This window comes from Cibotium barometz, chromosome 47, assembly GCF_041138505.1.
Source record: "Cibotium barometz isolate CiBa-2024 chromosome 47, ASM4113850v1, whole genome shotgun sequence".
In the NCBI taxonomy this organism is placed as follows: Eukaryota; Viridiplantae; Streptophyta; class Polypodiopsida; order Cyatheales; family Cibotiaceae; genus Cibotium; species Cibotium barometz.
This window is the reverse complement of record NC_141092.1, coordinates 27,549,673-27,572,280: the sequence shown is the minus strand read 5'-3', so window position 1 is coordinate 27,572,280 and position 22,608 is coordinate 27,549,673. Positions and strand designations below refer to the sequence as shown.

The window sequence follows — 22,608 nt, the reverse complement described above, 5'->3', positions numbered from 1 at the left end:
CCAAGGGTAGGACTATGAAGAACTGGCACTCTCTTATGTTCCCATCTAGGCTAAACTAAATAAGGTCTGTCTCAAGATGTGTGAAAAGAATCTTTTCACTATCCAATTCCACTTGCATAGGTTTTTCTGATTTTTTATTTAGGACTAATTTACGCAGACATCCTGGGGAAATAAAAGAATGAGTGTTGCCTGAATCAATCAAAAGCTTAAATTGCTTACCCTCGTACTCTGCTCGAGTCTGGGGAGGACTGAGAATTGATGATTATTCCCCTGATGCACTATTGCTGCATAGATTTATACTTTCTCTTCCTTCACTTCCTCATCTATAGTGACTGTTCTGGTTGCTGTAGTCTGAGGCGGAACTCCCTCTCTTTGGTTACCCCAATTCTGGGAGGGAGTTCGGAGACTGTTTTGCATGGAGGGAGTTCGGAGACTGTTTTGCATGGAGGCCGCAGGCTGAGCTGGCACTCTTCTGAGGTAATCCTGATTTTGGTGCGGGAGACCCTGATTGGACTGATATCAAGGAGTCTATCTCTGAACTCTGGGACCTTGGCTCCTTGGCCCACAGAAGGAGATGGGCAATCCTTGAGCTGGTGTCCAAATCCCTGACATCCAAAGCATTTGTTCTCGCTTTGAAGCTCTTCCCTTTGGATTCTTGAGAGACCTGGAGTTCCTGAGAAAGTACTTCGAGGGAAAGGTCTTCCTTCATTTTTTAAGCTTCCCGTCTCCACATTCTGGTTAGGACCTTGGTGTCTCTTTAGAGGCGGAAGGTTGGAAGAACTTCCCGGTGTCTGAAATCTTTTGAAGGATGAGGGAGCTGGCTTTGGCGGGACTTTCACGACGATGAAGGCTTTGGCAAAGTCCTTCACCATTCTGACAACTTCTGCCATGGATACTAGCTTGGCATTCTTGACCAGTGTTTCTAAGGGTTTGTTCATTCTCCAAATGAACCTGGCCATGAGTTGCTCTTCATCTAGAGGTGGTGAATATTTGAGTAGAAGAGCGAATGCTTGGTGATATTCTTTGATGGTTTTGCTCCCTTGTTTCAGTTCTCAAAATTCATTCATTTTGGTTTCTAAAAACCCGGGGGGACAAAATCTCTTCCTCATATAGGTTTGAAGATCGTTCTAAGACTGAGTATTTCTATCTAGATGGTTGGTGTCATAATGGTTCCTCCATGCCACCCTGGCTGTTTCCACAATTTTGAGCCTAGCAAGAGCTGTAAGGTCCCTATTCCCACCGCGCAACAAATTTGGGGCCGCTAGCAGTGTAAGTAGCACTTCTTGCGCGGGCCAAGGTCCCTCACTCAGGGCCTCACCCACGGATATCCGGACAAGACACTAATCCATCGGTTTCGAACTCGAAAAATCTTCCCATTTCTTGAAAAGCACGGGTGATTCTGTAAGATTCCTCCCCCAACCCCTTTTTGATGTCTAGTATCTTCCCCTGTAATCAATCCCTCTTCAGAAATATAAAGACCTTGTTTCTAATTGTTTTAGCCTAGAGAGAGAAAATTATTCTAGAGAGAGAATATTCAGATTATGAATATTTTTGGATAGAAAAATAACTCATCTTATTAAAATAAGTTCCCCTGAAACAGAAATTCAAAAAGAATTTTCCAATGTGCAATTGGAGTTAATTGGAAATAGGTATAAAGAACCTTAGTCTAAAGGGTTTAGATTTTCAGAATTTTTTTGATTATGGTCCAATTAAGGTTCCTATGGACCAATAGCATCAATCCATGTGTAGGGAGGAGATAAATCCAAATTGTAAAAGAAGATACCCAAAATTGAGTAAATGTTCACATAAGATGAAGAGTTGAAAATGTACAAGGTTTATTAGTAAATAAACACATATGTAAGGAAGGGGAGTTCTTTAAAGGAGGTGCATATTTCACATAAGATGAAGAGTTGAAAATGTACAAGGTTTATTAGTAAATAAACACATATGTAAGGAAGGGAAGTTCTTTAAAGGAGGTGCATATTTCACATAAGATGAAGAGTTGAAAATGTACAAGGTTTATTAGTAAATAAACACATATGTAAGGAAGGGAAGTTCTTTAAAGGAGGTGCATATTTCACATAAGATGAAGAGTTGAAAATGTACAAGGTTTATTAGTAAAAAAACTATGAGCAATATTAAAAATATGAGATATTTTGGGAATAATGATTTTATTATGACACATATGTAAGGAAGGGGAGTCCCTTAAATGCTCACATAAGATGAAGAGTTGAAAATGTACAAGGTTTATTAGTAAAAAACTATGAGCAATATTAAAATGATTCCATTATGACACATATGTAAGGAAGGGGAGTTCTTTAAAGGAGGTGCATATTTCACATGCTTGAATGAGTTTAAAACTCATAAAAATTGAGATATTTTATCTCTCCTCTCTCCTAATTCAAGTCTAGTTCCAAAAAGTTAGCTTAAGTGACCTAAAAATGGTCAAAAAGTGACCAAACTGACTTGGAAAATTCTAGAATCAGTTTGTTTGGTTAGGAGCTCAAATTTTCCTATAAATAGAAGCCTCCCCTTGTTGAAAAAGATATAGTCTCTTATGCTTTGTTACTCTACTCCACCTAAGCCAAAATAGATAGTCTCTTATGCTTTGTTACTCTACTCCACCTAAGCCAAAATATATAGTCTCTTATGCTTTGTTACTCTACTCCACCTAAGCCAAAATATATAGTCTCTTATGCTTTGTTACTCTACTCCACCTAAGCCAAATTAGATAGTGTCTTATGCTTTGTTACTCTACTCCTCCTAAGCCAAAATATATAGTGTCTTATGCCTTGTTACTCTACTCCACCTAAGCCAAAATATAGAGTGTCTTATGCTTTATTACTCTACTCCACCTAAGCCAAAATATAGAGTGTCTTAGGCATTGTTACTCTACTCTACCTAAGCCAAGAACTGTGAATTCTTTAATAATTCACTAGTTTTTGATACTTCTCTCTTTCTTCAATCCCCATTGGTGGCTCCATCAACACACTAAACCAATTGATTGGTTGGGGGCCTCTACCGTGAATAAAGAATCAAGCAAATTATAAGGTAAGTATATTGAATTTTGATCTTTCTATAATTACTCAATGATTCTCTCTTCTCAACCCCTCTCAAGCTTGAGAAGTTTAATTGGTATGGTTTTTTTAAATGCTATTGAAGTTAATTGGTGAATAGTAGTGAAGAGTTACATAATTTAATAAATGCTATAGAAGTTAATTTCCACTTATATTTAAATTCTAATGGTTTTTATAATTTCTCTCTCTCACTCAAGAAATGGTCATACTCATGACCCATTCTCAATCCAAATGAAGCTTTTCATAAAGCTTTTCCTTAATCCAAGATTAAGCTATGCTTGAGGCCAAATTAATGGCTTTTGCTATGCTTTTAGTTTATGCACATTGATGATTCAATCCATTATGGATTGATGACCCAATTAGAGACCATTCCAATTGTTTTCTTAATGATCCAATTAGATACCATTATGGATTGATGATCCAATTAGAAATCATTCTAATTGTTTTCTTAATGATCCAATTAGAGACTATTATGGATTGATGATCCAATTAGAGACCATTCTAATTGTTTTCTTAATGATCCAATTAGAGACCATTATGGATTGATGATCCAATTAGAGACCATTCTAATTATTTCTTTAATAATGAGCTTTATCCCTTAGAAAAAAATTGAGATTTATCAGTCATAGTAGCGGAGCTATGGCAAAATTTTTATAGAAATTACGCATAAAATAAATTCATTCAAAGCATAAAAAGAGGACTTCCTACCATATTCTAGGAACTATCATCCTAGATTAATTAAAAGAATTTTATTATGTATGGAGATGTGGATGTTTGCATGTAGATGTAGATGTGGATGTGGAGGTGGATGGATGCATGTAGATGTAGATGTATAGATGTAGATGTGAATGGAGATGTGGATGTATGCATGTAGATGTAGATGTATAGATGTGGATGTGAATGTATACATGTAGATGTAGATGTATAGATACGGATGTGGATGTGGAGGTGGATGTATACATGTAGATGTAGATGTATAGATGTAGATGTGGATGTGGAGGTAGATGGATGCATGTAGATGTAGATGTATAGATGTAGATGTGAATGGAGATGTGGATGTATGCATGTAGATGTAGATGTATAGATGTGGATGTGAATGTATACATGTAGATGTAGATGTATAGATACGGATGTGGATGTGGAGGTGGATGTATACATGTAGATGTAGATGTATAGATGTAGATGTGGATGTGGAGGTAGATGGATGCATGTAGATGTAGATGTATAGATGTAGATGGGAATGGAGATATGGATGTATGCATGTAGATGTAGATGTGGATGTGGAGGTGGATGGATGCATGTAGATGTAGATGTATAGATGTAGATGTGAATGGAGATGTGGATGTATGCATGTAGATGTAGATGTATAGATGTGGATGTGAATGTATACATGTAGATGTAGATGTATAGATACGGATGTGGATGTGGAGGTGGATGTATACATGTAGATGTAGATGTATAGATGTAGATGTGGATGTGGAGGTAGATGGATGCATGTAGATGTAGATGTATAGATGTAGATGTGAATGGAGATGTGGATGTATGCATGTAGATGTAGATGTATAGATGTGGATGTGAATGTATACATGTAGATGTAGATGTATAGATACGGATGTGGATGTGGAGGTGGATGTATACATGTAGATGTAGATGTATAGATGTAGATGTGGATGTGGAGGTAGATGGATGCATGTAGATGTAGATGTATAGATGTAGATGGGAATGGAGATATGGATGTATGCATGTAGATGTAGATGTATAGATGTAGATGTGGATGTGGAGGTGGATGGATGCATGTAGATGTAGATGTATAGATGTAGATGTGAATGGAGATGTGGATGTATGCATGTAGATGTAGATGTATGGAGGTGAATGTGAATGTGGATGTGGATGTATGCATAGAAATGTAGATGTATGCATGTAGATGTGAATGTACGCATATAGATGTGGATGTATGGATGTGAATATACGATATGCGATGTGAGGGAATCTGAAATGATGAGATAGAAATGATGTGATGGGATGAGTATACATATAAATGGAATATGGAATAAGTAATGTAGATAGATGAAGGATAATGTGGAAAAATGAAAGTTAAAATAGAAATTGTGTTGTAAACTGTTTGTAAATACTGTTTGTAAATGCTGTTTGTAAATGATTGTTTTATGTCAAGAATGCTGGGGGGAGCATTTTGACCGTCTTGTGATTAAAGTCGTGATGGTAAAGTTGCAACTGCTGACGGGGAGTCAATGAAGGACGTCTCGCGTAGCAAGGTCGGCCGAGGTCTTGACCAGCCTCGGTGCGATTAAAATGGTGAGCTTCCGGTACGGTGGATGAGGGGCCAAGGAAGCGGCCTATGCGTGAAGCGCTAGGTTACCTGCGAAGGATCCTAGAGGGTGCTGACCATACGGTGCTCGGGCTCTGGGTTGCCTAGGATACCCACGCGTGCGTCGAGGAAGATATTGGAACAGAGTTGGAGTTGTTTTCTGAAATCGAGCATGGATCTGGTTGATTGACCTTGCTGGTCTTCAATGGATGAGTCCATGGCTCCTTATATGGATCTGTTGGTTGATCTTGCTGATCTTCAATGAGAGTCCATCTTGTTAAGTGATTATATTGCCAAGTATTATGGGCTAGGAACTATCGAAACGGCTCCTGAGCGTTCTAGTTGCCAATGATGCCATAGATACTCTGATGAAGGAATGATGGGAATTAAGAATCAATTGGATAAATTGGAAGATGGTGATCAATGATACTATGGTTTTATTAAAGGATTGTTTTAAACTGGTTGAATCTGGTTGAAAAAGGCAATTTCATATTGGGTGTGTGAGTGGTGTGACTAGTTTTATTTTGCATGAACATCCGGCTAGGGGGCCTTGGAACTCTTTTCCTTGGTACCCGGGACAAAACCTAACCAAATTTTTAATTGGATCCCATCACTACAGTGGTTGGGCGGTTGGCTAACCCATGGGATTGGATGGGGTTAGGCTGGACTGATGGATCCGTAAATCGAGACTCAAACTTTTGTTTTTACGATAGAAAAAAAAAAATCCCGGACAGAAACTGTTCTATGGATAGGAATCAACGGCTGTGCCTCTTGAATGGGGAAAAAAGCGTTGATCCCAATGATCCAAGTGCAAGTTTCTTCCTTGAACTGACTAAGTATCTTATAGATGTAATCGGATCATCTCGATCAGAAATGATCTTGACTACGTTAGAGTAAAAAGTTATCCTGGTGGAATCGCCCGTGCTTTCCGGTAAAGGAAGTTTTTCCGGGTTCGGTTTTGGAACAACCGACGGATTAGTCTCTTATCCGGATATCCGTGGGCGAGGCCCCGAGTGTGGGACCCCTGTCCCGCGCGAGAAGCGCTACTTCCGCTGCCAGTACCCCGAATCCGTTGCTCGGTGGGAACAGGGATCTTACAGTTGGTATCAGAGCATTTGGTTAATAAAGATCAACTGAGAAGACAAATATGTCAAAAATTTATCAAGAAACATCAAAAGGTTATAATTGTGTGATATAATTCATACAATTTGATATTCAAACTGAAATTCATAATTTGGTAATCGGTTCTTCAGATGGAAGTACCGCAATTATATAGAATCCCTGACTTGCTTGAGGCCTAGACATGATAGTATTTACCTTATAATCCTAAGGGCCGTGACTACGCGTATATACCGAGAGTATACTGCAGCTCTTTACTGACAGTATATACGAGTAAATCTAAGACTTGAAATTATAAGCGTTAATGCTATCCAGATGATGATTTCGAATGTGATTGATATGATTTTTAATTCTGTTTGAGAATTGATGAATTGATTTGGATTCTGATTGAAAATGCTGATTGAAAATACTGATTGGAAAAAAAATGTTGATTTTCAAAAATTAGTTGAAATATAATGAAACCACAATGAGGGGGAATGGGACGAGTCCCTGTGATGATATTCATAACTAAAATGATGATAACGAATTCAGCAAATCACTATGAGATTAGTGGATTGTGCTGTCAGATTGCTACTGTTAATACTTGACCGGTAGATCAAGTTAAGGGATGTCAAATTGAGAACTTGCTTGACTGAAATTTCCGTGGGGAGGAATGTTCCGAAGGAAACTTTTCGGTCTAATGGACCTTTATCATGTTAAAGATATGAATGATATGATCTGAATGAATTGTTATTTAATGATGAGTTCTATATAAGGGATATTTATCCCAGTGTTCTGTTAGGTTGACCAGAATATAAGGAACCCCAGAATAAAATTGGATCTTAAGAAAAAGAGCTATCCTCTACCTTGCGAGATGAGGACATCTCGCACTTTTTAAGTGGGGTAGAATGTAAGATTCCTCCCCAGCCTCCTTCGAGGTATACAGGAGTAAGAATCACCCTTTCTGATCTTATAATTATTCCCTCTCTAAAATAAAAGAAGTTCTTTATCTCTTGGGGAGTATAAGAAGTTATCCTCCAGATATTGTGACCTTATATCTGAATTCAATGAAAGTAGGTGACTTAGCCTACAAGTTTCTTTTATCTCCTCATCTCAAAATTCTTAATGCCTTCTATAGAAAAATGTGTCAAACACAAATCATGGAAAGACGGTAAAACTTCAGTGGCAAGTTACCGTTGGCTTCTAGGTTACGCTAGCTCCTTCCTTTATATAAGTCGTAACTTTTACTTGTCGCTCACAGTAATCTTACTCCCATCAATCTCCTTTCTTTCTTAATCTCCTTCATGGCTTGGCAACAAGAACTAGTTTTATCCATGATGATTTCTCACCTTCAAGACGCAAGAGAGTCTGTGAAGAAAGACTTTATAGAACAATATGAGCGCTCACTTTTTCCTCACCTAGAAACTTCTATAGCGCAGACCAAATGGCGGACCTATCAAAACATAACTAGGGTAACACCCTGGGGTCAGCAGCACTTTCGTAACAATGTCCGCTTGGCCATGGTTATTGAAGCTTTGGGTTTGGGTCCCCGATACTACTGCGTCATGAGATCAAGGCATCTTGGGTTTTCTGAGCGGGTCTTCTTATTGGCGTGTTTTCTTCCTCATGAGAAGATATGCCTTTACCCCGTTTTTGGCTTGCCTCTCAGAGGTCCTTTTGTTAGATCACCTCATACCACTGAGATAGGTGCGGCAATAACCAGCAGAATCATTCCCATAGATGAGTTACCCTATACTTGTGCAGCTTGTGAGGACTGCTTTTGTGACCATATGATGGACGGGCTTATGGAAGTGTAAATAGTTTCTCTATCTTTACTGTATAAGTTCCGAGAATGAATAAAGTTTAAATCTTGTTCTTATTTTGAATCTTGCTCTCTTTAAGACTTTTCTTGGTGGTTAATCGTGATTAAAATTTTTCTCTAAGTCTCATATTCGTGCATCTTGCGAAATTATTCCAAGTTGCGAGATGAGGACATCTCGCGTTTTTTAAGTGGGGTAGAATGTAAGATTCCTCCCCCAACCCCTTTTTGATGTCTAGTATCTTCCCCTGTAATCAATCCCTCTTCAGAAATATAAAGACCTTGTTTCTAATTGTTTTAGCCTAGAGAGAGAAAATTATTCTAGAGAGAGAATATTCAGATTATGAATATTTTTGGATAGAAAAATAACTCATCTTATTAAAATAAGTTCCCCTGAAACAGAAATTCAAAAAGAATTTTCCAATGTGCAATTGGAGTTAATTGGAAATAGGTATAAAGAACCTTAGTCTAAAGGGTTTAGATTTTCAGAATTTTTTTGATTATGGTCCAATTAAGGTTCCTATGGACCAATAGCATCAATCCATGTGTAGGGAGGAGATAAATCCAAATTGTAAAAGAAGATACCCAAAATTGAGTAAATGTTCACATAAGATGAAGAGTTGAAAATGTACAAGGTTTATTAGTAAATAAACACATATGTAAGGAAGGGGAGTTCTTTAAAGGAGGTGCATATTTCACATAAGATGAAGAGTTGAAAATGTACAAGGTTTATTAGTAAATAAACACATATGTAAGGAAGGGAAGTTCTTTAAAGGAGGTGCATATTTCACATAAGATGAAGAGTTGAAAATGTACAAGGTTTATTAGTAAATAAACACATATGTAAGGAAGGGAAGTTCTTTAAAGGAGGTGCATATTTCACATAAGATGAAGAGTTAAAAATGTACAAGGTTTATTAGTAAAAAAACTATGAGCAATATTAAAAATATGAGATATTTTGGGAATAATGATTTTATTATGACACATATGTAAGGAAGGGGAGTCCCTTAAATGCTCACATAAGATGAAGAGTTGAAAATGTACAAGGTTTATTAGTAAAAAACTATGAGCAATATTAAAATGATTCCATTATGACACATATGTAAGGAAGGGGAGTTCTTTAAAGGAGGTGCATATTTCACATGCTTGAATGAGTTTAAAACTCATAAAAATTGAGATATTTTATCTCTCCTCTCTCCTAATTCAAGTCTAGTTCCAAAAAGTTAGCTTAAGTGACCTAAAAATGGTCAAAAAGTGACCAAACTGACTTGGAAAATTCTAGAATCAGTTTGTTTGGTTAGGAGCTCAAATTTTCCTATAAATAGAAGCCTACCCTTGTTGAAAAAGATATAGTCTCTTATGCTTTGTTACTCTACTCCACCTAAGCCAAAATAGATAGTCTCTTATGCTTTGTTACTCTACTCCACCTAAGCCAAAATATATAGTCTCTTATGCTTTGTTACTCTACTCCACCTAAGCCAAAATATATAGTCTCTTATGCTTTGTTACTCTACTCCACCTAAGCCAAATTAGATAGTGTCTTATGCTTTGTTACTCTACTCCTCCTAAGCCAAAATATATAGTGTCTTATGCCTTGTTACTCTACTCCACCTAAGCCAAAATATAGAGTGTCTTATGCTTTATTACTCTACTCCACCTAAGCCAAAATATAGAGTGTCTTAGGCATTGTTACTCTACTCTACCTAAGCCAAGAACTGTGAATTCTTTAATAATTCACTAGTTTTTGATACTTCTCTCTTTCTTCAATCCCCATTGGTGGCTCCATCAACACACTAAACCAATTGATTGGTTGGGGGCCTCTACCGTGAATAAAGAATCAAGCAAATTATAAGGTAAGTATATTGAATTTTGATCTTTCTATAATTACTCAATGATTCTCTCTTCTCAACCCCTCTCAAGCTTGAGAAGTTTAATTGGTATGGTTTTTTTAAATGCTATTGAAGTTAATTGGTGAATAGTAGTGAAGAGTTACATAATTTAATAAATGCTATAGAAGTTAATTTCCACTTATATTTAAATTCTAATGGTTTTTATAATTTCTCTCTCTCACTCAAGAAATGGTCATACTCATGACCCATTCTCAATCCAAATGAAGCTTTTCATAAAGCTTTTCCTTAATCCAAGATTAAGCTATGCTTGAGGCCAAATTAATGGCTTTTGCTATGCTTTTAGTTTATGCACATTGATGATTCAATCCATTATGGATTGATGACCCAATTAGAGACCATTCCAATTGTTTTCTTAATGATCCAATTAGATACCATTATGGATTGATGATCCAATTAGAAATCATTCTAATTGTTTTCTTAATGATCCAATTAGAGACTATTATGGATTGATGATCCAATTAGAGACCATTCTAATTGTTTTCTTAATGATCCAATTAGAGACCATTATGGATTGATGATCCAATTAGAGACCATTCTAATTATTTCTTTAATAATGAGCTTTATCCCTTAGAAAAAAATTGAGATTTATCAGTCATAGTAGCGGAGCTATGGAAAAATTTTTATAGAAATTACGCATAAAATAAATTCATTCAAAGCATAAAAAGAGGACTTCCTACCATATTCTAGGAACTATCATCCTAGATTAATTAAAAGAATTTTATTATGTATGGAGATGTGGATGTTTGCATGTAGATGTAGATGTGGATGTGGAGGTGGATGGATGCATGTAGATGTAGATGTATAGATGTAGATGTGAATGGAGATGTGGATGTATGCATGTAGATGTAGATGTATAGATGTGGATGTGAATGTATACATGTAGATGTAGATGTATAGATACGGATGTGGATGTGGAGGTGGATGTATACATGTAGATGTAGATGTATAGATGTAGATGTGGATGTGGAGGTAGATGGATGCATGTAGATGTAGATGTATAGATGTAGATGTGAATGGAGATGTGGATGTATGCATGTAGATGTAGATGTATAGATGTGGATGTGAATGTATACATGTAGATGTAGATGTATAGATACGGATGTGGATGTGGAGGTGGATGTATACATGTAGATGTAGATGTATAGATGTAGATGTGGATGTGGAGGTAGATGGATGCATGTAGATGTAGATGTATAGATGTAGATGGGAATGGAGATATGGATGTATGCTTGTAGATGTAGATGTGGATGTGGAGGTGGATGGATGCATGTAGATGTAGATGTATAGATGTAGATGTGAATGGAGATGTGGATGTATGCATGTAGATGTAGATGTATAGATGTGGATGTGAATGTATACATGTAGATGTAGATGTATAGATACGGATGTGGATGTGGAGGTGGATGTATACATGTAGATGTAGATGTATAGATGTAGATGTGGATGTGGAGGTAGATGGATGCATGTAGATGTAGATGTATAGATGTAGATGTGAATGGAGATGTGGATGTATGCATGTAGATGTAGATGTATAGATGTGGATGTGAATGTATACATGTAGATGTAGATGTATAGATACGGATGTGGATGTGGAGGTGGATGTATACATGTAGATGTAGATGTATAGATGTAGATGTGGATGTGGAGGTAGATGGATGCATGTAGATGTAGATGTATAGATGTAGATGGGAATGGAGATATGGATGTATGCATGTAGATGTAGATGTATAGATGTAGATGTGGATGTGGAGGTGGATGGATGCATGTAGATGTAGATGTATAGATGTAGATGTGAATGGAGATGTGGATGTATGCATGTAGATGTAGATGTATGGAGGTGAATGTGAATGTGGATGTGGATGTATGCATAGAAATGTAGATGTATGCATGTAGATGTGAATGTACGCATATAGATGTGGATGTATGGATGTGAATATACGATATGCGATGTGAGGGAATCTGAAATGATGAGATAGAAATGATGTGATGGGATGAGTATACATATAAATGGAATATGGAATAAGTAATGTAGATAGATGAAGGATAATGTGGAAAAATGAAAGTTAAAATAGAAATTGTGTTGTAAACTGTTTGTAAATACTGTTTGTAAATGCTGTTTGTAAATGATTGTTTTATGTCAAGAATGCTGGGGGGAGCATTTTGACCGTCTTGTGATTAAAGTCGTGATGGTAAAGTTGCAACTGCTGACGGGGAGTCAATGAAGGACGTCTCGCGTAGCAAGGTCGGCCGAGGTCTTGACCAGCCTCGGTGCGATTAAAATGGTGAGCTTCCGGTACGGTGGATGAGGGGCCAAGGAAGCGGCCTATGCGTGAAGCGCTAGGTTACCTGCGAAGGATCCTAGAGGGTGCTGACCATACGGTGCTCGGGCTCTGGGTTGCCTAGGATACCCACGCGTGCGTCGAGGAAGATATTGGAACAGAGTTGGAGTTGTTTTCTGAAATCGAGCATGGATCTGGTTGATTGACCTTGCTGGTCTTCAATGGATGAGTCCATGGCTCCTTATATGGATCTGTTGGTTATGAGAGTCCATCTTGTTAAGTGATTATATTGCCAAGTATTATGGGCTAGGAACTATCGAAACGGCTCCTGAGCGTTCTAGTTGCCAATGATGCCATAGATACTCTGATGAAGGAATGATGGGAATTAAGAATCAATTGGATAAATTGGAAGATGGTGATCAATGATACTATGGTTTTATTAAAGGATTGTTTTAAACTGGTTGAATCTGGTTGAAAAAGGCAATTTCATATTGGGTGTGTGAGTGGTGTGACTAGTTTTATTTTGCATGAACATCCGGCTAGGGGGCCTTGGAACTCTTTTCCTTGGTACCCGGGACAAAACCTAACCAAATTTTTAATTGGATCCCATCACTACAGTGGTTGGGCGGTTGGCTAACCCATGGGATTGGATGGGGCTAGGCTGGACTGATGGATCCGTAAATCGAGACTCAAACTTTTGTTTTTACGATAGAAAAAAAAAAATCCCGGACAGAAACTGTTCTATGGATAGGAATCAACGACTGTGCCTCTTGAATGGGGAAAAAAGCGTTGATCCCAATGATCCAAGTGCAAGTTTCTTCCTTGAACTGACTAAGTATCTTATAGATGTAATCGGATCATCTCGATCAGAAATGATCTTGACTACGTTAGAGTAAAAAGTTATCCTGGTGGAATCGCCCGTGCTTTCCGGTAAAGGAAGTTTTTCCGGGTTCGGTTTTGGAACAACCGACGGATTAGTCTCTTATCCGGATATCCGTGGGCGAGGCCCCGAGTGTGGGACCCCTGTCCCGCGCGAGAAGCGCTACTTCCGCTGCCAGTACCCCGAATCCGTTGCTCGGTGGGAACAGGGATCTTACAGTCCACCGAGCAACGGATTCGGGGTACTGGCAGCGGAAGTAGCGCTTCTCGCGCGGGACAGGGGTCCCACACTCGGGGCCTCGCCCACGGATATCCGGATAAGAGACTAATCCGTCGGTTGTTCCAAAACCGAACCCGGAAAAACTTCCTTTACCGGAAAGCACGGGCGATTCCACCAGGATAACTTTTTACTCTAACGTAGTCAAGATCATTTCTGATCGAGATGATCCGATTACATCTATAAGATACTTAGTCAGTTCAAGGAAGAAACTTGCACTTGGATCATTGGGATGAACGCTTTTTTCCCCATTCAAGAGGCACAGCCGTTGATTCCTATCCATAGAACAGTTTCTGTCCGGGATTTATTTTTTTTTTCTATCGTAAAAACAAAAGTTTGAGTCTCGATTTACGGATCCATCAGTCCAGCCTAACCCCATCCAATCCCATGGGTTAGCCAACCGCCCAACCACTGTAGTGATGGGATCCAATTAAAAATTTGGTTAGGTTTTGTCCCGGGTACCAAGGAAAAGAGTTCCAAGGCCCCCTAGCCGGATGTTCATGCAAAATAAAACTAGTCACACCACTCACACACCCAATATGAAATTGCCTTTTTCAACCAGATTCAACCAGTTTAAAACAATCCTTTAATAAAACCATAGTATCATTGATCACCATCTTCCAATTTATCCAATTGATTCTTAATTTCCCATCATTCCTTCATCAGAGTATCTATGGCATCATTGGCAACTAGAACGCTCAGGAGCCGTTTCGATAGTTCCTAGCCCATAATACTTGGCAATATAATCACTTAACAAGATGGACTCTCGTTGAAGATCAGCAAGATCAACCAACAGATCCATATAAGGAGCCATGGACTCATCCATTGAAGACCAGCAAGGTCAATCAACCAGATCCATGCTCGAATTCAGAAAACAACTCCAACTCTGATCCAATATCTTCCTCGACGCACGCGTGGGTATCCTAGGCAACCCAGAGCCCGAGCACCGTATGGTCAGCACCCTCTAGGATCCTTCGCAGGTAACCTAGCGCTTCACGCATAGGCCGCTTCCTTGGCCCCTCATCCACCGTACCGGAAGCTCACCATTTTAATCGCATCGAGGCTGGTCAAGACCTCGGCCGACCTTGCTACGCGAGACGTCCTTCATTGACTCCCCGTCAGCAGTTGCAACTTTCTCATCACGACCTTAATCACAAGACGGTCAAAATGCTCCCCCCAGCATTCTTGACATAAAACAATCATTTACAAACAGCATTTACAAACAGCATTTACAAACAGTTTACAATACAATTTCTATTTTAACTTTCATTTTTCCACATTATCCCTCCTCAATCTACATTACTTATTCCATATTCCATTTATATGTATACTCATCCCATCACCTCATTTCCATCTCATCACTTCATATTCCCTCACATCACAATCGTATATTCACATCCATACATCCACAACTATATGCGTGCATTCACATCTACATGCATACATCTACATCCCTATGCATACATCCACATCCACATTCTCATTCACCTCCATACATCTACATCTACATGCATACATCCACTCCACATTCACATCCACATCTATACATCTACATCTACATGCATACATCCACCTCTACATCCACATCTACGTCTATACACCTACATCTACATGCATACATCCACATCTCCATTCACATCTACATCTATACATCTACATCTACGTATACAGGGTGGTTGCAAGATGAGGGTACTCACTTTCGTTCACTCTCTCCAAAATTGGGACATCCATCCATCTCGGGCGGAGTACCTCGATCGTGATAGTGCCGCCAATCAAAAGACGACACGTGGCTCCCGAGCCTAAATCGACATATCTCGATCGAGATGCCAACTAATGCCACGCTAGCAGGTCCGGCTTTCCAGGCGTCATCCATGTCACCAATACATGTCACCGCCACCACAATATCTCGATCGAGATATCTATGCCACTCGGATCCACATCAGGGCCACGCTGTATCCCCGTAGGCATATTTGACTAGCACATCTCCATCGTCCACGTATCTCGAACGAGAAATATACATCCAATCGCGACCATTCATTGTTCGAGGTAATCGGATACAATCTCCACCGTCCCCATATCTCGATCGAGATACTGAGTTCAAATCTCAGCCGTCCAAATATCTCGATCGTGATATAGAGATTCAATCTGCACCGTCCGAATATCTCGATCGAGATACGTAGATGCAATATCCACCGTCCAATTATCTCGATCGAGATAAGGAAACGCAATCTATACCGTCCATTTACGTACGCTGGAAGATGCGATCTCGGCCGTTTAAATATCTCGATCGAGGTATATAATGAATCTTGACCGTCGAGATACCTTTTCGTGGTAATGCCTCTAAATCGTGGCCGTCCAATTACCTCGATCGAGATATTAATATCAAATCTCAGCCGTCGATCCTTCCCCAACCCTAGAATTAGGTGTGTATCTTGGCCGTATGTTGCACTAACCCTAATATCCAGAGCGTTAATCTTGCAAACCCTAAATTGCATGATGTTACCGAACCTCGATCGAGGTTATAAAACCGGAAAACTTTTTTTTTTGGCTCATTTTCACAAGTCGTTTTCACTCCCTTGCTCTCTCTTGATTTGGATTAGTGTTAGTGAGCCCATTAGCTTTGTTTTTAGCTTCATTAGTGCTACTTAGCACTAAGCATTAGACCTTTCACATTAGACATTTCACATTAGACCCTTCACATTGGACCCTTCACATTGGGCTTAGGTTTTAGCATGGAGGGCCACGAGGAGGGCCACGAGGAGGGCCGCTCATCTATTGCGGACCTCATCGCGGAGATAGACCGTGAGCTAGCGGCTATCCGTAGGAGTGCTAGAGACACTCCGTCTACATTACATATCGTGGCAGACTTGGAGGCGATGCTTGCGTCCCTTCGTAGCCTTCACGATATTGTTTATGTAGATGAGTGGATAGCCCACCATCGCGCTGCTCCGGTGTCACATGGCCTGACATATCGTCAGGTCTGTGATCTTGCTCCTATTAGGGATGGGGCTTTCCTAGATCTTTTCCTCGATAGTCGTGGGATGAGGCCCGGGGCGGGGAAGCCCCTCACTATTTCGCGGTGTTCGCATCCTCGTATGGCGGCACATATCTATAGTCGATATGTTGCCGCATATGGGAGGATGCCGAACAACCGCCAGATCCCCATATACTTCGCAAAGCAGTTATATGCGGAGTTTGTCTTAGGGGAGGAGGTCGATTACACCAGCCATCGTCCGGGTGGTGGTGCTGGCCGAGGCCGTCTCCAGGACCAGGGTAAGCGGCCTCCACCAGCACTTCGTGTAGCACCTGCCGCCACAGATCCTTCCTTTGTGCCATTGTCGACAGTAGAGGCTCTTGGCACGCAGGTCGGCATTGACGTACGGAGTACCACGGAGAGCATCCAGCACGTGGTGCGCCTATTCTCACGAGCTATACCGACGACAGATGTGGAGGTATTTACATATAGATTACGTCTTAAGTTTTTTTGGTCATTTATCTTCATGTTTATATGTACTTTTCTATATTTTTACATGAGCAGCATGGTTGATTGTGTCACGCAGGTTCCCACACCTGCCACTCAGAGGCTCACTCAGGAGTTGGTAGAGGCGAGAGCGGAGATAGACCGCCTCCGAGCTGCATTACAGATGGCAGAGGCAGCTACTGCAGAGGCACAGCATCTGAGAGAGTCCGACATCCAGCAGGTAGGTTTCTCTTGCACGTTTAAGTTACAAATTTCTTTAAGTAATACCTAATGAGAGACTAACCAAATATTTTAATGCTTTACTTTTTTGCGTAGGCTCGGACCGAGGTAGAGAGCTCCAGAGCTGAGGCACAGCATCATCAGATCATGGAGCAGATTGCCCAGCACAGGGCAGAGCAGCTGATGCTGCATGTTCGAGAGTATCGTAGATCATCCGATGTGACAGTGCCTTACCTACCGTTATATCCACGGCCTATCACAGAGGTTTTTCGACGACCTCTCCCTCAGGATGCACCTCCCTTCCTACGGGATGCGTGCTGCTGTTTATGCATCGAGGACATTGACAGTACAGGAGGATATGCCCTAGGATGTGGACATATTTTCCACTTGTCTTGCATCACCCAGGAGCTCGTCCGGTTCTCAGCATGCCCATCCTGCCGTGCACGCGTCGACTTAGCGACGTACAGGGTATTGGGCATCGATGATCTTCACCCAGGCCTTGTACGAGTAGATGCCAGGACTGGGAGGCCTGTCGACTTTACATCAGCTATGGACTTGGGACTCGACGCCTTCGACGATAGAGCCCAGGAGCCTGAGGTGCCTCCTGAGATAGAGTGGAGCTCACATGAGTTCGACGCTTACCAGAGAGTGCTACATGAGAGCCAGGTGACAGCATTTGAGCGCGTGGGTGGTGCTGGCCCTAGTGGCACAGCGGGTGATGGTGCTAGCAGCAGTGCTGCTTCTCATGAGCAGCGTGTCCTTACAGCAGAGGAGCTTACACGAGCAGAGTGGCAGACACGCACCATTGCAGATTATAGATTTTGGGTGTACAGACAGAGGCGTCTTGCATTAGCACGACGCAGAGAGAGAGAGAGGGCCATAGCAGCTTTTGGGACTCGTGAGCTCCCGAGTATACCGGCACCAGCTCACGATCCTTCCTTTGAGGCAGACCTCCCCGCAGACATTCGACGACCCCCGCAGCCGGCACAGCCGCCTCGACGTGCACAGCAGCCTCGACGCGCACGTCGACCGGCAGTTAGAGATGACGATTTTGATTGGGTTGCTGTTGATAGTGACTAAACTCAGACTAGCTGGGTTAGCTCACTTACATTGTACTTAGATTTTTGGGCAGTGACTAACCTCAGGCTAGCTGGGGTAGCTCATTTTCATTCTGATGTACTTATTTGATGTTTATATCATTATGAGTTTTCTCATTATTGAGTATCATTACATTTTAGTTGATGTTCTTGATTTTATTATATTTCTTAACACTTTTGCTATCATATTGTTTGTTGAAAATCTCCATGCCATCGTACCCAAACATGCTCCGATGGGGACCAAACTTTGCAAGCATGTGGGGGTGGGCCCCCCCCACATGCTTGCAAAGTTTGGTCCCCATCGGAGCATGTTTGGGTTGGCAATGGGCGCCCAGTGTGGTTTTTTCAAGTCTCTTGGTGCTTAAGAGGCCATGGAAAATCCGGGCCTTCCCCATACCATCGTACCCAAACATGCTCCGATGGGGACCAAACTTTGCAAGCGTGTGGGGGTGGGCCCCCCCCACATGCTTGCAAAGTTTGGTCACAATCAAAGCATGTTTGGGTTGGCAATGGGCGCCCAGTGCGGGTTTTTCAAGTCTCTTGGTGCTTAAGAGGCCATGGAAAATCCGGGCCTTCCCCATACCGTCGTACCCAAACATGCTCCGATGGGGACCAAACTTTGCAAGCATGTGGGGGTGGGCCCCCCCCACATGCTTGCAAAGTTTGGTCCCCATCGGAGCATGTTTGGGTTGGCAATGGGCGCCCAGTGCGGTTTTTTCAAGTCTCTTGGTGCTTAAGAGGCCATGGAAAATCCGGGCCTTCCCCATACCATCGTACCCAAACATGCTCCGATGGGGACCAAACTTTGCAAGCATGTGGGGGGGGCCCACCCCCACACGCTTTCAAAGTTTGGTCCGCATCGGAGCATGTTTGGATTGGCAATGGGCGCCCAGTGCGGTTTTTTCAAGTCTCTTGGTGCTTAAGAGGCCATGGAAAATCCGGGCCTTCCCCATACCATCGTACCCAAACATGCTCCGATGGGGACCAAACTTTGCAAGCGTGTGGGGGTGGGCCCCCCCCACATGCTTGCAAAGTTTGGTCCCCATCGGAGCATGTTTGGGTTGGCAATGGGCGCCCAGTGCGGGTTTTTCAAGTCTCTTGGTGCTTAAGAGGCCATGGAAAATCCGGGCCTTCCCTATACCATCGTACCCAAACATGCTCCGATGGGGACCAAACTTTGCAAGCATGTGGGGGTGGGCCCCCCCCACATGCTTGCAAAGTTTGGTCCCCATCGGAGCATGTTTGGGTTGGCAATGGGCGCCCAGTGCGGGTTTTTCAAGTCTCTTGGTGCTTAAGAGGCCATGGAAAATCCGGGCCTTCCCCATACCATCGTACCCAAACATGCTCCGATGGGGACCAAACTTTGCAAGCATGTGGGGGTGGGCCCCCCCCACATGCTTGCAAAGTTTGGTCCCCATCGGAGCATGTTTGGGTTGGCAATGGGCGCCCAGTGCGGGTTTTTCAAGTCTCTTGGTGCTTAAGAGGCCATGGAAAATCCGGGCCTTCCCTATACCATCGTACCCAAACATGCTCCGATGGGGACCAAACTTTGCAAGCATGTGGGGGTGGGCCCCCCCCACATGCTTGCAAAGTTTGGTCCCCATCGGAGCATGTTTGGGTTGGCAATGGGCGCCCAGTGCGGTTTTTTCAAGTCTCTTGGTGCTTAAGAGGCCATGGAAAATCCGGGCCTTCCCCATACCATCGTACCCAAACATGCTCCGATGGGGACCAAACTTTGCAAGCATGTGGGGGGGGCCCACCCCCACACGCTTTCAAAGTTTGGTCCGCATCGGAGCATGTTTGGATTGGCAATGGGCGCCCAGTGCGGTTTTTTCAAGTCTCTTGGTGCTTAAGAGGCCATGGAAAATCCGGGCCTTCCCCATACCATCGTACCCAAACATGCTCCGATGGGGACCAAACTTTGCAAGCGTGTGGGGGTGGGCCCCCCCCACATGCTTGCAAAGTTTGGTCCGCATCGGAGCATGTTTGGGTTGGCAATGGGCGCCCAGTGCGGTTTTTTCAAGTCTCTTGGTGCTTAAGAGGCCATGGAAAATCCGGGCCTTCCCCATACCATCGTACCCAAACATGCTCCGATGGGGACCAAACTTTGCAAGCGTGTGGGGGTGGGCCCCCCCCACATGCTTGCAAAGTTTGGTCCCCATCGGAGCATGTTTGGGTTGGCAATGGGCGCCCAGTGCGGGTTTTTCAAGTCTCTTGGTGCTTAAGAGGCCATGGAAAATCCGGGCCTTCCCCATACCATCGTACCCAAACATGCTCCGATGGGGACCAAACTTTGCAAGCATGTGGGGGTGGGCCCCCCCCACATGCTTGCAAAGTTTGGTCCCCATCGGAGCATGTTTGGGTTGGCAATGGGCGCCCAGTGCGGGTTTTTCAAGTCTCTTGGTGCTTAAGAGGCCATGGAAAATCCGGGCCTTCCCTATACCATCGTACTCAAACATGCTCCGATGGGGACCAAACTTTGCAAGCGTGTGGGGGTGGGCCCCCCCCACACGCTTGCAAAGTTTGGTCCCCATCGGAGCATGTTTGGGTTGGCAATGGGCGCCCAGTGCGGGTTTTTCAAGTCTCTTGGTGCTTAAGAGGCCATGGAAAATCCGGGCCTTCCCCATACCATCGTACCCAAACATGCTCCGATGGGGACCAAACTTTGCAAGCATGTGGGGGTGGGCCCCCCCCACATGCTTGCAAAGTTTGGTCCCCATCGGAGCATGTTTGGGTTGGCAATGGGCGCCCAGTGCGGGTTTTTCAAGTCTCTTGGTGCTTAAGAGGCCATGGAAAATCCGGGCCTTCCCCATACCATCGTACTCAAACATGCTCCGATGGGGACCAAACTTTGCAAGCGTGTGGGGGTGGGCCCCCCCCACATGCTTGCAAAGTTTGGTCCCCATCGGAGCATGTTTGGGTTGGCAATGGGCGCCCAGTGCGGTTTTTTCAAGTCTCTTGGTGCTTAAGAGGCCATGGAAAATCCGGGCCTTCCCCATACCATCGTACTCAAACATGCTCCGATGGGGACCAAACTTTGCAAGCGTGTGGGGGTGGGCCCCCCCCACATGCTTGCAAAGTTTGGTCCCCATCGGAGCATGTTTGGGTTGGCAATGGGCGCCCAGTGCGGTTTTTTCAAGTCTCTTGGTGCTTAAGAGGCCATGGAAAATCCGGGCCTTCCCCATACCATCGTACCCAAACATGCTCCGATGGGGACCAAACTTTGCAAGCGTGTGGGGGTGGGCCCCCCCCACATTCTTGCAAAGTTTGGTCCCCATCGGAGCATGTTTGGGTACGATGGTATGGGGAAGGCCCGGATTTTCCATGGCCTCTTAAGCACCAAGAGACTTGAAAAACCCGCACTGGGCGCCCATTGCCAACCCAAACATGCTCCGATGGGGACCAAACTTTGCAAGCATGTGGGGGGGGCCCACCCCCACACGCTTGCAAAGTTTGGTCCCCATCGGAGCATGTTTGGGTACGATGGTATGGGGAAGGCCCGGATTTTCCATGGCCTCTTAAGCACCAAGAGACTTGAAAAACCCGCACTGGGCGCCCATTGCCAATCCAAACATGCTCCGATGGGGACCAAACTTTGCAAGCGTGTGGGGGTGGGCCCCCCCACATGGAGATTTTCAACAAACAATATGATAGCCAAAGTGTTAAAAAATATAATAAAATCAAGAACATCAACTAAAATGTAATGATACTCAATAATGAGAAAACTCATAATGATATAAACATCAAATAAGTACATCAGAATGAAAATGAGCTACCCCAGCTAGTCTGAGGTTAGTCACTGCCCAAAAATCTAAGTACAATGTAAGTGAGCTAACCCAGCTAGTCTGAGTTTAGTCACTATCAAGATAGAGATCTAGTCAGCAGCACCCTCTCTAGCTCTCAACTGCTCTAGAATGCTCTCATGGTCATCCACTCGAAGCCGAAAACGAGGGTGAGAACTGTGTTTTCGGCTCTGTACTCGAACAAGAGTGAGCCTGGTAGCAACCACTAGATGAGAGAACTGAAATGCCTCTAACTCCCACTTCCACTGCTGGAACTCAAGACTCCCCCGATGAAGTCGAATCTGCTGGTAGAACCGGCCTGCCACAATCATGCTATGGGCGTCATAAGAAAACCCATGATCAT

At 42.8% G+C, this 22,608-nt stretch overlaps 1 protein-coding gene across 1 annotated transcript in view; it reads left to right on the top strand.

Moving 5' to 3' along the window:
• The window catches only part of LOC147611553 (uncharacterized), a 33,489-nt gene extending 15,003 nt beyond the window's left edge, over nucleotides 1-18,486 (top strand). Inside the window, exons 2-4 of the mRNA XM_086784915.1 lie at nucleotides 16,932-17,117; nucleotides 17,226-17,366; nucleotides 17,462-18,486. Of these exons, the coding sequence (XP_086641041.1) occupies nucleotides 16,932-17,117; nucleotides 17,226-17,366; nucleotides 17,462-18,445 (1,311 nt within the window). The 3' untranslated portion in view covers nucleotides 18,446-18,486. The remainder of the gene's footprint in view (nucleotides 1-16,931; nucleotides 17,118-17,225; nucleotides 17,367-17,461) is intronic.
• The last annotated feature ends 4,122 nt before the right edge of the window (nucleotides 18,487-22,608 follow it).